Source organism: Oxyura jamaicensis, chromosome 2 (assembly GCF_011077185.1).
Source record: "Oxyura jamaicensis isolate SHBP4307 breed ruddy duck chromosome 2, BPBGC_Ojam_1.0, whole genome shotgun sequence".
Lineage (NCBI taxonomy): Eukaryota > Metazoa > Chordata > Aves > Anseriformes > Anatidae > Oxyura > Oxyura jamaicensis.
Genome location: NC_048894.1, coordinates 106,139,574 through 106,156,231, shown reverse-complemented (window position 1 = coordinate 106,156,231; position 16,658 = coordinate 106,139,574). Strand labels below are relative to the sequence as shown.

Here is a 16,658-nt window from a genome sequence, read left to right as displayed (position 1 = left end):
TTTATATAATTTTAGAAGAGCAATGGCTACAGGAATGACGACTGATGGAAAATAAGTTAAAAATTATGAACTCTGCTGGTGTGCTTCCTGTGTGGCGGACCGAAAACCGATGGATCAAATGACTGTAACACTTTCACTGCACAACAAGACTATACGCAGTAGTGGTGAAATGAACTCATGATTTTAGAATACTTGAAAGGACTCAAGATATGAAGAATTTATGTATAGCAGTATGTGTTCAAGAATGAACTCAGTCGTGGACTCAGTTCAGGGCATCTGGCAATATTTACAACATTCGCTTCTGCTTTTAGGAAGGCAAAATTTCAGGCCTGAAGAGTGTTATATAAAATATTATTATTATTTTCTTTTCTGACAGTTAAAACTTAACCCAAACTTTAGGATGAACTCTGTCAGGGATCGTTAATACTCTCTGTGCCTGTTGGTGCTAGGCTGTTTATTCCCTTCAGCAATTTACAGAACAACATAATGGGGTCATTACTGCACTAGGATAAGAAATGGTGAAGGAAGGAATCCTGTTGTTTTATATGTACCTGGCAGCAACGCTGGAGCATCTGAACAAAATCAGAGCCCCACTGTCCAGTGTTTTACAGCCACAAGCTTTGTGCCAAGGCCTGGTCTCTACAGAAAGTTTTGCCACTTCAGTTATAATAACAGTGTTAAAGCCAGAAAAAAAAATCTGTAGATACAGATGTGGTTAATGTGCATGAACCAGTACAGCCTACTTCAGTTTGGGAAGTGGTTGAACTCTGTGCCAGATGAAATTCCCCGTATTCCAGTGTAACGGCACCTCTGCTGAGGGCTGGGGTTGGGATGTAGGGGGAGGCAGCGGGAAGGAAGCAGAGCAGAAGAGGCAGGGAGTTGTGGTCGTTTCTTTCACATCGTGTACCTGTTTCTGAAGGAAATTAAAAGTTTACTCATCATTGCCATTTAAACGTGCATTGTTTATCCTTTCTCTCCTTTCAGTTTTAAGCGTGGAGCTATAGGACAGACTCTGCTGTGAGATACTGCCTTACTTTATGCCAGCCTACACATTCACTGTGAGCTGTTTTCCGATGTTACCAACAATAGGGCACTTTAAGGCAAACATTCGGTTTATAAATTGTACCAGCTCATTCCTACTGTTTCCCTGAAATCTGCCATTAAGAATTAGTAATAAAGAAATAATATTGCAGAGGCTGAAGTTATAGAGATATTTTCAAACTATGCTAGGGAAGAATAAATTGTCTGAGGTACGTGAGGGCAAATGAGAGGGCAAAGAAGTCACTGCAAATCATTACAATGTAATTTTACTGCAAGTAGTGCACTGCAGAAGGCTATAGAGACAGTTCCCTTTTGTATAAGAAGACATCTGCATCTAGAGCATATAAGGAAGCCAAATGTCTAGAAACATCAGTTATTTACAATTGAAACTGTTTAGATTAGTTTTAGATAACTTGCAAGAACCACTTCAGCGACTGCATCCAGAGAGAGCCAAACGCTCACTGCCTCTTGTGTGAGTTGTCCTGCTTTGCTCTGAAAAAGTGGGAATGCTCCCAAGACCTTATTCTTAGAGAAGTCTGACTAGTTCAACGGGCTTGATAAGATACAACAGTGAGATCCTGATGGAGAGCAGCCTTGTCTTTGTTAGAGTATGGGATGTATTTTGTTATATCAATCTTCTCTTCAGCAATGAGGCAGAGAGAATAGTCCCTATGACTATTGTGCTTTGTTTGTCTTTACATTTCTTTTTTTTTCTTTTTCTTTTTTTTTTTTTTTTATTGCAGAATCGCATGCATTTTGCATTTTCATTCAAGCTCCAGTTCCTGGAATTCCAGCATGACTTGAGCACTTCAGATTGTATTGCAAGAAAAAGTTAGTTCTGGCATTCCCTTGCAGAGAGTGATTTGAAAACCTGACTCACAACCATCCTGCTGTCTCAGAAACAAGGCGGCAAGTACCAAGAATTATACACTTTTTAAATCTTATGACTTTTAAGCCAATCTTCTGATTCATTTTATTGCAAGGGCTTTGCAGTGACAATGTCTTTATCCAGCTGCTTCTGACTTCCAACTCTCCTCTTGAGTTTCTGTTCTGGAGTTGGCAATGCAGGTTATTCTAAAGCACTATTTCCTATGTGGCATACTAAGAGGCAGCGCAGGCTTTAACTAATTTCTCTAACCAGTTATGGAATCACAGTTCTTCACACTGCTATCGTACAGTTCAACCTTCATTTGCTATTAGCTTATTCCATTTTCCTTGTGTGCGAGATTTCTCTGGTAAACATCATTTATCTGGGTTGAGTTACTTGTCTGAAACTCATTGAATAATACTTACTGTAGTGTAAAATAAAAGATGCTTCCCCTTCTTTTTCCATCAATTTGATCCGTGGTGACTGGGTATCTATATTTCAGCTCCCGTCTAAATCTACAGACAGCACTTCATGTATGAATCATTTCTTGGTGACTTGCAAAACTCTTCTGAGATGAGTAAGTGTTCAGTTTTTATAATTGCTTCCAGGTTTTCAGGTTTTAGTGATTCAAAGTGTGAGGAGCTCAGCTTAAAATTCAAGCCTAAATCTTTTGCACAGACATACCCTTTTGTTTTTAGAGAGTTACCAAATTAAAAAAATAAATAAATTTAAAAAAATGCCCACAGCCAAACATTGCAACATAGGTTGGACACACATCCAGGGGTGGAAACAAAACGAGCCTTTTCTACAGACTGTGTCTCTAGGGTCTGGTCATGTTTTGCAACTGGCAAAAAATATGGTTATAAAAGATATTACACTGACAACAAACTTAACTAGCTGCTGTTAAGGACAAGGTTGTCTTGGGCATTTTGGAGGCTAGGGGCCTCTTCAGGATCCAGTCTGTGCAAAGCACACACTGTCTATGAAAGCGAACAAGGGTAGTAAGCATTGAGTTGTTCGGTACACGTGCAGTTGGTGTGGTAGACAGATTTTGTGGCTGTAGCAGTCAATGATCAAGTCTACTCGACATCATCATGATGTACACAAATAGGAACCAAAAGCGCCACCTTATTTTATTCATTGGATGGAAAGCCAGTGGGTTGATTTTCAAAAGTGTAGAATAACCAGGAACCCCCACAGGAGTCCATTGCATTAGGACCTACAGGAATGAATTATTTATTCACCTTTAATTGCTGTCCTGGGTGAAAAGACCACCCAGGGTCCTAGACAGAAGTTTAGGAAAGAAAAAAATAATCAAGTGAAGTGATATCCAGTACTTCATCTTCAAAGCCTTTCTGACCCTTTGGCAGAGATAATCTGAAAGTTCTCTTTCATCCTAAAGTCTGGTTTCCATTTTACCTTTTGAGGGAACATTTATGTTTACCACTCACAAAGCCCTTTCTTAATCATTACTAAATAAATATACATGTACAGAGAAACAGCAAGAATTAGAAAGCAGTTCTTTTTTAAAAGGTCTGCAGAGAAAATTATGCAGATGAAAGCTCTAGATGTTATGGATTCTGAGATGGGATCATTCATTTTTCACCTAAGTGAATGTTAATTAGTCTGCTTGACTACTGCTCTCTCTCTCCTTTTCTCTCTCTCTCTGTAGTTGCTTTGTCAAAGTATTCCAAGACTAATAATGGGCATTGCCTAAAAACTGAGGAATGTTCTCACAAGTTTCCTTCTTTTCCAGGAATCAGGAACACTGCTTTAAGGAGGAAACGGAGATGTACAGTCAGTGCGCACAAAAGACATGGCAAGTAGGCTCCAAAGACAGGGTAGACTTAAAAGTGAGAGCTGTGATTTTGAAATTCATGAACATTTGGAAAGCTGAGAACAAAAGAACAAAGTAGCAATTAATAAGCTTGCTGATTTCCAAAGTTTTAACTGCATTGTAAATGTTTTGCAAAAGATCATTTTAATGCAGAACACTGAACTTTTTGCATTGCCAACCCAGAAAAAAAGAGCCCAGATTTCTTTCCAGTTCTCACCCCCCAGGAAGATGGCATATTTTTCATTACTATTTTTCACACACAATCTCTGCACATGCAGGAATGCTTTTCAACAAAGGAAAGGCTCACATTTCAAATAGTACTGTGGAAAATGTTCCATATAGTCAGCTCCTTGACACACTGCATTGATGTGTCAGCATGTCTTTGTAAGGCTCTGGAACGGTCTTGGCAACAAAGCTAACCAGCAAACTCTTTGACCCCAAATTCCCCTATTCCGATAATGTTATCATGCATTTGACACGGGGTCACTGTTACTCACTTACATAAAGAAAACTTTCAGATGAGAAACTGGGTAACACTTATTCATGGGAAATCCAGTTTGAAATTATAAAGTGGACTCATATAAGTCATAAATATCCTTTGCTTTATGGCTACGCTAGTTTTCTTAGGGCAAGAGTATCTAATTTTTTTTTTTTGAAAAAATTCTGACAGACCACTTGAAACCATCGTTCTGCTATTGAGAAGATCTGTCTGAGAAAGCAAAAAGGAAAAAGTGTGAAAAAATACCATTTTGTTCAATATCATGAATGAGGTTTAAATTGCCTTAGTAGCATCCCTAGTGGAAGCTGGAACAGAACCAAATCTGAATAAATTGTGCTAATTCCAGATAATTCTATTTGCCAGCAGTCTAACAAAAGCATCCATGTTCTGCTCTTTCTCCAAACCTGGCAGAGACCCCTCCAGACCCCCTGAGAATGCAAGAGTTCATAAGTTCACTTGTTATTTGCACTTTGACACATTTTGTTGAAATAATGTTTCCAGTCCTTTACAGCAGAAGCCATATATATCACCATTCAAAGATAAGAGTAAATAGAGCGCAACTTCAGAAAAAAAAAAGTTCAACATTAACTTTTAAAATGTACTTGTGGGGTTTAAGAATCAGTGCATCAATATTTAATGAGTAACTCTTCTCCAGAATACCTGACTTTCTGTTTGTAAGGTACACAAAGTATATCTGCTTATACCCCGTGGTTCTCTTTTTCCAAGCCCACCGAACATTTTCTAGAAATTACTGCTTACACTTCTGAAATAGTAACATAAAAATGACTCAGGCTTGTATAGCCTAGAACACACGTTCCCACACTATGATTCAGGGAAGAGCAATTGGATAGCTGAGGATTAGAAGGCTCTGGCTCTGAGTCACACACACAAACATGAAAGGAAGATACGAAATTTTAAGAATCGGAGTGTTTGGTTTCCCACAAGAAAATGACTTTTTGTACCTCCAAACCTTGGTTTAAAATTGGTGCTTCCCCTGTGACCATTCGGTGACTCAGGGAAGTTACGTGATCATAAATGAGGAAAAGTGGTCCATGAAGTCTCCTGGGATGTTATTCAGCCTGAATAAGTTGAAAATCCACAGCGTAGAGGTGTTGCAATGTATAATCTCCAGAATCCTCAGTCTGAGCCTATCTGTAAGTGTGGAAACAGAACTAGGCTGTTAGGAGTCTTGCTGGCAGGGTAATTCATAAACTCACCACAGCAATTCTGTGTAATTGATAGTGTCCATCTCAGTTCACTATTCACATTATTTCCTGCATACATTTTTAGGAATCCCAGCAGTTTCTGCTTTTCTGCTTGTCTTCTCTGTGCCTTCGTAACCTATTTCTAGAAAAAATGGAGCTGAGACTGTTGAGGATACGTGAAGTCATCTGTTGGTAGCCTCCATGGTTACTTCATCTGTAACCCCAAGCCACCTGGATCTTGGAAATGCATCTTGCATCCAGCACTGAACAGAGGCCTTGCAATGTCATGTCTCTTTTTGGGAGATGTGGAAATTCAAACCCACATTTCAAAGCTATAGATATCTGATTCCTTAAGCCTTCTCCATCGCTTACACACCCTTCACCCTTACACGAGGAGCGGCTGAGGGAGCTGGGGTTGTTCAGCCAGGAGAAGAGGAGGCTCAGGGGTGACCTTATTGCACTCTACGGGTACCTGAAGGGAGGCTGTAGCGAGGTGGGGGTTGGTCTATTCTCCCACATGCCTGGTGACAGGATGAGGGGGAATGGGCTAAAGTTGCACCAGGGGAGGTTTAGGTTGGATATTAGGAAGAACTTCTTTACCGAAAGGGTTGTTAGTCACTGGAATAGGCTGTCCAGGGAAGTGGTTGAGTCACCATCCCTGGAGGTCTTTAAAAGACATTTAGATGTAGAGCTTAGGGATATGGTTTAGTGGAGGACTTGTTAGTGTTAGGTCAGAGGTTGGACTCGGTGATCTTGGAGGTCTCTTCCAACCTAGACTATTCTGTGATTCTGTGATTCTCTGATTCCCCACTCCTGGCACACACTCCTCCATTCAAAGTTCTCTGAAGGCTCTTGTTTATTTTTGAAATATCTGGGCACATGTGGGACACAAAGTTCGGTAGAGGAGACTCCAACAATGTCACAAGCTTATGCTCAAACACACAGGTGATAGTTAAGTGGAAAAAGTAAAAAACATTTAGGCTTTGTGTAGTATCAGACACGTACATGCTTCTGCCAGCACTCCTGCTGGCCTCACAGCATTTGCAGAATAAGAGGACAAGAATGGTCAAATCTCATGCAGGTTGGATGCTCTTATGACGACTCTCAGGCAGGCTCAGTTCTGTAGGTAGATAAAATCTCTCTCCAGAGCCCAACTGGATAAGTCACAGTCTTGGCCTGACCACCCACTTTCAGAGGGAATTTTTTTCTTTCAAGCTGTGCATGACAATAAACTGCCTTTGGCAGCTGGAAGGCTCTCCACTAAGAATGTAATTACAAACATTAAAATGGTGGTTAAAACGTCAATAAAGGACACGATTAGTTGCAAGCTTCCACATGCCTGTGTTACAACTCCAACAGCAACTCACCACTGTTTAGTAACTGATCTAACCCATCCCCATCTTTACCATACTCTTACAGCAGCTGGACTCAACCAGCCTTGCTGTATACCTTCAAGCCAATTCAGGGGTGGATGGTGGTGGATGACAGAAGATAAGAAAGTTGCTATGCTGAAGACAGCTCTCTGTAGTTTATCTGTCTAAGCTACCATTTGCCACTAAAGCAGGCTCAAATTCAGCATATGTGGCTTTTTGCATGTCTACCAGTCTTGATTATGCTTCCACTTTCGCAGCTGTGCTTTGATTTCCCGCACTGAACTGTTACATATTGCTAAAATTACTCTCCTGTTTGCTTCTGTTAAAAGTCCCTAACAGTACAAGGACTTCTGACCATCCCTTCTCGCTATTCACAGGACACCCTCCGCACTAGAATTGCCCTGGGACTCTGCTGAAGAAAAGAAGCTCTTGAGCAATTTGTAGAATCGCCTCTTCCATTGTTTCTGAAGAATTCTTTTCACTGCATTCCTCGGGCTGTCATGAATTGCACAACCAGCTCTTCCAGCTCGAGCAGAGCTGAACCTGCGATCTGTATCTTCCGACAGAACAGTCATTAACTTAGGCCGTTACTGTGCACACGTACACGTGTGCTAAAAGATCCTCGGAGTTAAGAAAACTTGCGAATCTTGAAAGTAAGACAAAGTGGGGACGCACCAATCCACCTTGCCTGTTTACCATGAGGCAGTCTTTAATTCCATACTGATTTTATGATATATTGCCATTTCATTTCTCTGATGCATTTTGAATTGCTTGTAAGAATACAATGAGAGCAGGAGCTGTATGCAATATGAAATATTTGTTTTCACTAGCCCCCTTCAGCTGCTTAGTGGAGAAAGCTAAGGTCTGGAGCTTTTTGAGATCATTGCCATTAATCTAAGTAGCAGTGACTTTTATTTCAAAAAACCTTTTTTTTTTTTTTTTTTTTTTTTTATTCAGCAAATTTTAAGCCTGCCAGGTTCTTGTGAAAAATGCTGAATGAGAGGTTCCCACAGTCGTTCCAAACATGTAGGTCAATTAGGGGAAAAATTAGTTTTTCTGTTCTAAAAATCAGGCTTGAATGCAACAATTTGTGTATTTCTTGCATGACATTGTCTAGTCGGTTTGCCAGAGTTATACAATGAGGGATAAAAAGGAGTGAATAATAGGAAAGTAGAGCCAACTAAATGTCTTCCACACAACTAGTATGTCATATTCCTTTGCTAAAAAAAGTTAGCATTATATAGTTTAGGCAAAATTCTTGGACTGTATTATTAGATGTAAAACATAAAAAAAGATAAATTTACATGATTTGTTCTTGTGTATAACTTTATAAAACTATTAGAGTGCGTTCAAAGATGGTGAAAGGTCTGTGGAGGAAGACGTATGAGGAGCAGCCAAGGCCCCTTGGTTTGCTCAGCCCCGAGCAGAGCAGGCTGAGGGGAGGCCTCATGGCGGCCTGCAGCTCCCTCACGAGGGGAGCGGAGGGGCAGGCGCTGAGCTCTGCTCTCTGGGGACAGCGACAGGACCCGAGGGAACGGCATGGAGCTGGGACAGGGGAGGGTCAGGCTGGGTATTAGGGAAAAGTTCTGCACCCAGAGGGTGGTCGGGTATTGGGAAAGGCTCCCCAGGGCAGTGGTCACGGCACGGAGCCTGCCGGAGTTGAAGAAGTGTTTGGACAGCACTCTCAGACATCTAGGGTGATTTTTGGGTGGTCCTGTGTGGAGCCAGGAGTTGGACTTGATGATCCTTGTGGGGCCCTTCCAGCTCGAGTTATTCTGTGATTCTGATTGTGTGAGCCTGGAAAAGAAATAGCTGCCATAGTAAAATATTTTAAATTCTTACAAATAGAAGGAAGATCTATTCTTTATGGCCCATTTATGTTGCAAATGTCTTGCATGTTTGGTTGTGTGCCTAAACAGGACCTGGACTGTACTCATAAACAGCTAGCTACTAGCATAGTTTAAAATAATTATACACAAAGTAATGAGTGAGGGTTTCTTCAGAGTCCTTATAAACTCAGTCCTATAAAAACTGTTGAGAATTACAAGAACCAACATATTAAACATACAGTAAAATTTTTTTGTTTGTTTTGTTTTGTTTCTTTTTTTTTTTTTTTTCAAATAGAAGGTGTTTATTGTTTGTCAGTAACAACTGAAAATTTGCCCTAGTTTTATATATAGGTTGGTTTAAGATAAATCCTCCTTCAATTAGCGTATGTGCACACGTGTCTGTAAGTTTTGTTTGCTCAAGCTGAGATTGCTCCTATTAGAACTATTTCATTGCAGAGGAAACATGCTGCATGGGTAGAAATAAAGGGGCTGTGCAGTTCAAGTACCTCCCGTCAACAGAACAGCTCTGCTGGAAGTCTGTGCATCTCTGTAGTGGTACTGGGTGTGGGAGAGCCTCTTTATGGAAATACTGCATAATGGAGTAACTGTATGCACACATATATATATATAAATCTTTGTGTATGCACACACACAAGTATATACTTTTTATGAAACTTTTTATGATCACTGTTGCTGAAGCCTGGGGAGATGATCTGGTGTGACAGGAATGTCAAAATCACTGGATACACCCTCTCCAGCAACAGGCAGAAAGGGAGGCTAAGAGTTACTTCATGCTGAAAGACAGCATTACTGCTACCATCAGTAAAATACTTGTGATTCCTAGAGGATAAGCAAACTGACTTTGGAAAAAAAAAGATAACACTATAACTAATGTGGGCTTCTATACTGGACCGCATCCTGGCAGGTAAAGATTAATTGCCTGAAGATCTGTTCAGTAGTAGTTGCCTTGGTGAAAACAATTAGAGTTGCTGTGCTAATGACAAGCAATCTCATCCAGATTATTATTTTTTTTTTTCTAAATATGAAAAAAATGGATCAGAACTCATAGGGAGAAAATAATGATAAAATGCAAACAGCATTTTAATGACAGTTCCTTACCAATGCTTTATTAAATACCCATACAATGACACGAGCACAACCTCAACCAAATACCATTGTCATGAGTACTACAAATACTATATTCATATATGCTTGATTAAGGACCCCTGTTTGACTGCCTAGGAAAATAGATGAAAAAGGCCTTTAAAAACAAGGATGAGTCTTTTGTTGCTATCACATGGAAAAAAAGGAAGCAAAAGAAAAGTATGCTTAAGGAGTCAGAAAATACAGAGAACTGTGATGAAGGAGGATGAAGATATCAAATATATCATCTCTCTAAAAAAGAAAAAAAAAAAAAAAAAAAAAGGATGGTTGTTAGGATTGGAAGATAGAAGGGTGGTACGGGTGGTGAGGCACTGGCACAGGCTGCCCAGGGAAGCTGTGGATGCCCCATCCCTGGAGGTGTTCAAGGCCAGGCTGGATGGGGCTTTGGGCAACCTGGTCTGGTGGGAGGTGTCCCTGCCCATGGCAGGGGGGTTGGAACTGGGTGATCTTTAAGGTCCCTTCCAACCCAAACCATTCTGTGATTCTATAATTAACAAGAAGAAGAATGGAGAGTCTAAAACAAAAGGACTCCTGGAGTGGTATAGAATTTGCCTGATCTATATTGATTTTTAATGAATATTCAAAGATATGAGCAGTGTCACAGAAGGAAGATAAAGTTTTTTGATTGCTGCACCTGTACCTGTATCTGAATACACACAACTTTGTGAGCTTGACTTGCTTTGAGTGCCCACAACTGGAGTTGTGCTTTATTTACCATGAAGGATAAATGAGTTTGCATAGATATTTTTTCCCAACCAAACTACTGGACCCCAGCTATTTAGAACCACACAGGAAAAGGGATGGAGGAATAACTGCAAAATGCAGCTATAGTCACTGCATCTCCAAAAACAAACAAACAATGCACGCTACAGCAAGCAACTTCTTTTCCTGTTGTAATTGACAGTTTTGACCATTCATCAATGGTGACTTCAAATCTCTTGACCAGCTCAGTTGAAATGGAGCTCAGAATAGCAATATGAATATACCTCAGTAATATGCTTTAACTTTTGGTTAAACCTGAAGTGGTCAGGCCTTGATGAGCTCTGTAAGTCCTTTCCAACTGAGCTATTTTATTCTTCCCTCCTCCACGGCTGCTCTTTCCCTGAGGTGAAGCCCTGTCAGATGACGGGACTTGAAGAGGCTCTGGAGGAGGCAGAAGGAAGTCACAGATGGCAGCTGCATGAGGCTAGAAAAGAACTGGAGGAGGTGATGCTGGAATAGCAGCATTGTAGAGCCAGGGCCATGGTGGGACTGGAACACCATAACCATGTTTTGGGAAGGATGGATTTGTACCTGACCAACATTGCTGGGTTACAGGGGGTATCCTCACTCAACTGATGTAGGCAACCTCTGAAATCCTGCTTGTGAGAGGAGGTAGAGCAGAGAACACAGAAGAAAGACAGATCTTTCAAATATTTCTGTCACCAGGCACGGAAAACTGGTGGGGATACGGGACCCGCTGTATGGAGCAGCGTCACGGGGCACAGCAATGGGCCTCCTGTTCAGCCTTCTGTCAGGACACAGCAGTAGGCCCCTGTGCACTACTGCCCACAGTACCCCATGCTGAGGCAGCCCAGCCCCACCAAGAGGTGGCTCCGTCTCCCTGTCCTCAATAGGCTGTGGCCCTTCCCCACCCACAGCTGCTTCTGGCGTGACTCAGAAAACACCTCCTCGCCCTTCAGCCACTTCCTTCGTTTCTTGCAAAGCTCTCCATCAGCCTCTCACGAAATTGAGTAACACAACATACATACCCCAGTAGCTTTTACTCCCACATTTGGTCTGCTACAGAGTAAAGAATGGGTAAGGATTGAAGCGACACTTACCTTCAGAGCTTGAAGGCTCTGTCAGGACCAGATCAGTTGTCATAAACAGCTAAGCAAAGCAGTAATGTGTGCTGTAATTAACCTTTAATCATTCCCTGAATGTTACTGAAAATTCCCCTGGTGAAATTCCCTGAAATATTTGATAACCGTTGCACAACTCCGGAAACCATCCTTAATTTCGTGTTGGCTTCTTCCAGCAGGGAGATACACCAAACTACAGCAGTAGTGTGCACACTGTACTGACCATTGAAGCCAAGACATGAATTTCAAAAGGAAGCATTTCTGATGGAATAGGTATTTAATCTAATAAAATACAAGATCATCCAGAGGTTCAAGGTTGAGGTGAAGTAGATGCCAGAAAGGAAATAAATGCATTTTTAAAAAGTACTATTAAAAAAAAAAAAAAAAAGTACTATTACTATAGTTATGGAGTACAGTAGGACATTTTCTTACATAGCAAACACTCCATTATGGCTGCCTGGTTCAAGTCTGTAGAGCTGAAAAATAGGAAAAAGGACCAAAGCAGGGATAGCAGAGTCTCTGGCTTATGTTATATGCTATATTCAAATGTATCTATTTTCTATAAGAACAGCACAATTTGATGTCTAAAATAATTTAGACTGCTATTAAGATGTGAGGCTTTGGAGAACCCCTCCTACCCTGGAATGCATTACACCCATAATTTGGAGTTTTATTAGAAATGTCATCAAGATATGCATCCCTGACCAGCATTATGAAACTTAGCAGGATGTCCTGAGGTCTTTAAGTGTAAAGCTCCATTGCAGAAAAAACAAACAAACAAAAACTGAATACAAAGTGCTTATTATTGGGTCAATAGAAATCAGTAGAGAAGATATAAACTTTCAGTCCAACGCAGAAATTCTTTGAGGCTGGTGTGAACCAACACTTCCACATCCTTAAACCACACACCAGGAAAAGGAGTCATTTACGTAGTATAAAACTACTACTTGAAGCTATCTCAAGTTTAGCTTTCCACTCTTGCTCTTTTTCAACCAATGGAGCCTATTTTCAGTTACTCAGTCTGAACCTGACTGAAATTGTATCTTTAAACATGTCTGGTCCTTTCTTACCATGTACATGACTAACACCCTCATGATGCAGTTAGAAAACTAGAGGTAACCTTTGACTCCCCCTCTCTTTTTGTGGTCTCATTTACCTGTTGAATACTTTGTCTAGCATTTAAAAACTATTTCTTAAACCATGAAATATTTAAATTTGCTTTAGGCATTTAAGAAAGCAAAACAAAATCATATATATATTTTTTTAAGCTGGTGACCGCATTACAAAGTAAAATTCTGTCCAGATATCTATTGTTTCCCCACAATTATTTTACCTCCAGTTTCAGTCTATTTCCAACTCTTAAAATACATGCACAGTTCAGATGTAATGATTTTTTTTCCGTTTGTGATACTCCCCACTTAAATCTTGATGTCATAGTTAGACTTACGGTGTAATTATGGATCAATTTTTATCTGCTTAGCAGGAAGGCTATTTTACGAGGGTTGTTTGAATGCAGATGTTAAGGAGAGGTTAGCACTGAAATAATATATTTCATTTGTACCCATGAAGTGTCTTCCTTTGCCGCTCTCCCACTCCGCAGAATAGCCTCCTAGTAAACCTGTTATACTTTTTCATACTCACTGCTTTGTTTTCTCCATTAATGAGAAACTTCTGAAGGAAATATAAATTCCCATGTCAACACTTTGGATATAGCCTTAGATAATGACTTCTTGTTAACTGTCTGAAACCTCCACAAATAGCTCTGGTTAAATTTCAATACATTGTTTCTCTAACCCTCTCTGTATTGATACTACAATGCCTTGACAGTTCATCAATTAAAAAGTAACCCAGATGTTTCTCTTCCCCAAGACACCCAAAATTCTCATTTTGTTGTACAGCCTATTGGCTTAATTAATGCAATCGATTATATTGGCAGTGTTTTGTATTGCAGCCATTTTATTGAAAAGATTGATTTTTTTCATAAATAAAAAAGGATATATTTAAACTTTTTTTTGCACACATGAACATAAAAACTCTGAAAGCTTTTAGAAATGAAAATTAACTATACAAAAATTTGGCTATCAGTGTTAAATACTTAAATTTTTGTTACTACTAACTGAAATACATTTATATCTTCTATCAGTATAAAAATCTTCATAACGGGTAGTACAACATGAGTATTTCCTTTAACTGAACTTATTCACATTTTCAATACATTTATTTCCAGCAAATTTCATCAGTCTATGCCTTTCTCTTTCGTGGAGTTCCATTAAGTTCTGAAGGGGATGTTTGCAGAGGTTGTTGCTGCTGCTGCTGCTTCTTTGTGGGAGAAGAAATCCATTCTTCCGAGCTTAAAAAAATAATAAAAAAAGAGTCACAAAGCTTATAAACCTCTGATTTTATATATTTATCTCCTATAACTGAATGCAAATACACAGAGCTCCAGCCAGTGTAAATATCATAAACTTCATTTTTATGCTCAGCCTCTTATTCTCATTATTATTTAGTTAAAATAGGAATAGCATCAGGTTAAATATTAGATAATTCAAATACATAACCCCTTACGTTCAGTATGTGGGTAAAACAAACAACAGATATACAAGAAAAAGGATAATTATGTTACATACCTTACCAGTTATCTCAGACAGTTAGCTAGAAAATGCTACATAAGAACAATCTTTCTCAGTTCATCTGCCCAGTATTTGACATTGAATCTTGAAAGAGTTTAAAGACCTAGCCATCTTGAACATTTCTAGGGTACAAGAGTTGAAAATACCAGAAAATTGTGGGAACATGTGAATGCATAAAGATGCTAATCAATCACTTCATAAAGGGAAACAATTAGTATTAGTATGCAAATCTTTAAAGGAGCTGCAACAACAAAAGAAACCTTTACAGGAAATAAAAATTCCTTTGGAAGTCAGATGTGCAAACTCTAATCATTGTTGCTTATTGCACATAAATATTAATAATAATAAAAAAACAATTCCCATGCAAAAAAAAAAAAAAAACCACCTCCCTCCACCAACAAAACCAAACATTTTTCCTTTGAATTCTGACTACGAAAAAGTAATGACTACATTTAAAATAGACTTACCTATACAATTTTTTTACTGTGTCTCTTCGCATTCTTTTGGGAGGGATGGGGGTGTCGGACGTATCTAGCATAACAGACTGAAGTAATGACTCAGTGACTTTATCTGATGGAGTCATACCTATTAAAAAAATTGCAGGTAAGAACAAATTAAAAAACATATTAATCCTATTGGTTATAAACGGGACCCGTAACAGTTGTGTTAAACTTTCCAAAGAATGCTTTAGACATGTCATACATTTTATAGTTACCTTATATTTGAAACTGAGTTCAAAGATGAAAAGGAAAAAAGCTTTTTGCTTTATTAACAGTTATCGCAGGGTAAATGTTGATTTTTGAAATGTATTTTGAAGCATCACAGATTACTTGGTATTGACATAAAAAACATTTCTAACTATGAAATACTATCTTTTCAGAATTAGGGGTGTTTCTTTTTATAGTGCAATGTTTTGATTGTGTTTCCTTAGCAAAAGCAATTAATCTCTTTGCCTACGCAGTCACTTCAAAAAGAATTTCAATGTTCTCTACCACTGGGCAAGCCGGACCAATACAGTTATATAATCTCACTTTAGTGAGATCATAGTCTCATGTTCACAAGACACTAACTGATCATATTTTTATTATCTGAGCACATTGCAGGGCAGTGCTGTAACAAAACAAGAAGAGTTTTTGTATTCTTTACCAAAAATGAGATCTCTCCAAGCTTTTAGGTAATTTTAATGATTTTCCTTCATAGTTTGAAGTTGTTAGCTTGCAAGTATGGAATACATCTGGATGTAGTTAACAGTTCTCCTTTAGGACACCAATTGGTGTTAGCACAATCTACTACAATCACATACCCAATTTCTGTTCTATAATCGTGAGATTCTTTTCTTGTTCGGCAAGTTCCTGTTTTTTCTTTTGCATTTCTGGAGTGTTAAGTGACCGTAAATGTAAATCAAGGTCCTTATTCACACTATCAAGTTTCACCACAGCTACACGGTATTGCTGTAGAAGATCTAATGGAATAATAAAACAACAAAACACAAAACAGTAAGTATGTGGTCCTTTAGAGGTAGAATGCTACCAAGTATGATCTAGACAAAGTATAAGATTCAGTGTAAGATTCACAACAAAAAAACTTTCAAAAGCACTACTTAAAATACCACCCAAATTTATAGTAGACCAGTGTCTGTTCTTAAAGTGACTGTAAAGAGAGGCTGAAAAAAATCAGACAGTATTATGATTTTTTCTTTTCATTCTGAACAGGCATTTAGACCCCAGTAATGTATCAGTGAACTCTTTAAAACACTTCTTTACACAGCACGTTGCTTGTGTGCCCCAAACTGAACTCTCTACCTTTGATGCCATTAAGTGTGCTTGCTTTGCTTTGCGGGCTACAAAGCTGAAGCTTGTATTACTGACTTGAATTGTAGTCCACCTTGTGGAACAAGAGAAAATAGTTTTCTGAGTTTCATTTGTCACACCTACAGTCATTTAAACAAGGCAACAACAGGAGACTCATCTAAACAAAAATGTATTTTGCTGACAAACTTTGTTACTCTTGTTAAGGTAACAGACAAAGACTTTTCCCTTGTCCAGACACTGAAGTATGCCAAGTAATAAGGAAACGTTTCAAGCATGTTAGCGTAGACTCATTCATTTTACTTTGTCCTGAGTATGAGATTGCTTGAACAAAGCTTAACTGAACAGTAAGTTATTTTTTATTTGCCACAGGATGAAAGCATTCAAGGTTACTGTAGAATGACAAAGGGCACTGTAAATTTTAGTGCAGTTTATTTCAGAAGTACCTTGTCAGTGTCATCACAGTTTAAGTAACTACTTTCCTTCTATGCTACAAACATAGGAAGGCAATTCACAACTTATGTCAAGGCTGCAATTCAGTTCAAAGTAAATATGATAGA

General features: G+C 39.0%; 1 protein-coding gene across 1 annotated transcript in view; it reads right to left on the bottom strand.

Moving 5' to 3' along the window:
* Nucleotides 1-12,887: 12,887 nt before the first annotated feature.
* The window catches only part of SMCHD1 (structural maintenance of chromosomes flexible hinge domain containing 1), an 84,458-nt gene continuing 80,687 nt past the window's right edge, over nt 12,888-16,658 (bottom strand). Inside the window, exons 47-49 of the mRNA XM_035317209.1 lie at nt 15,594-15,752; nt 14,758-14,875; nt 12,888-14,010 (exon numbers count right to left, since the gene is read on the bottom strand). Of these exons, the coding sequence (XP_035173100.1) occupies nt 13,902-14,010; nt 14,758-14,875; nt 15,594-15,752 (386 nt within the window). The 3' untranslated portion in view covers nt 12,888-13,901. The remainder of the gene's footprint in view (nt 14,011-14,757; nt 14,876-15,593; nt 15,753-16,658) is intronic.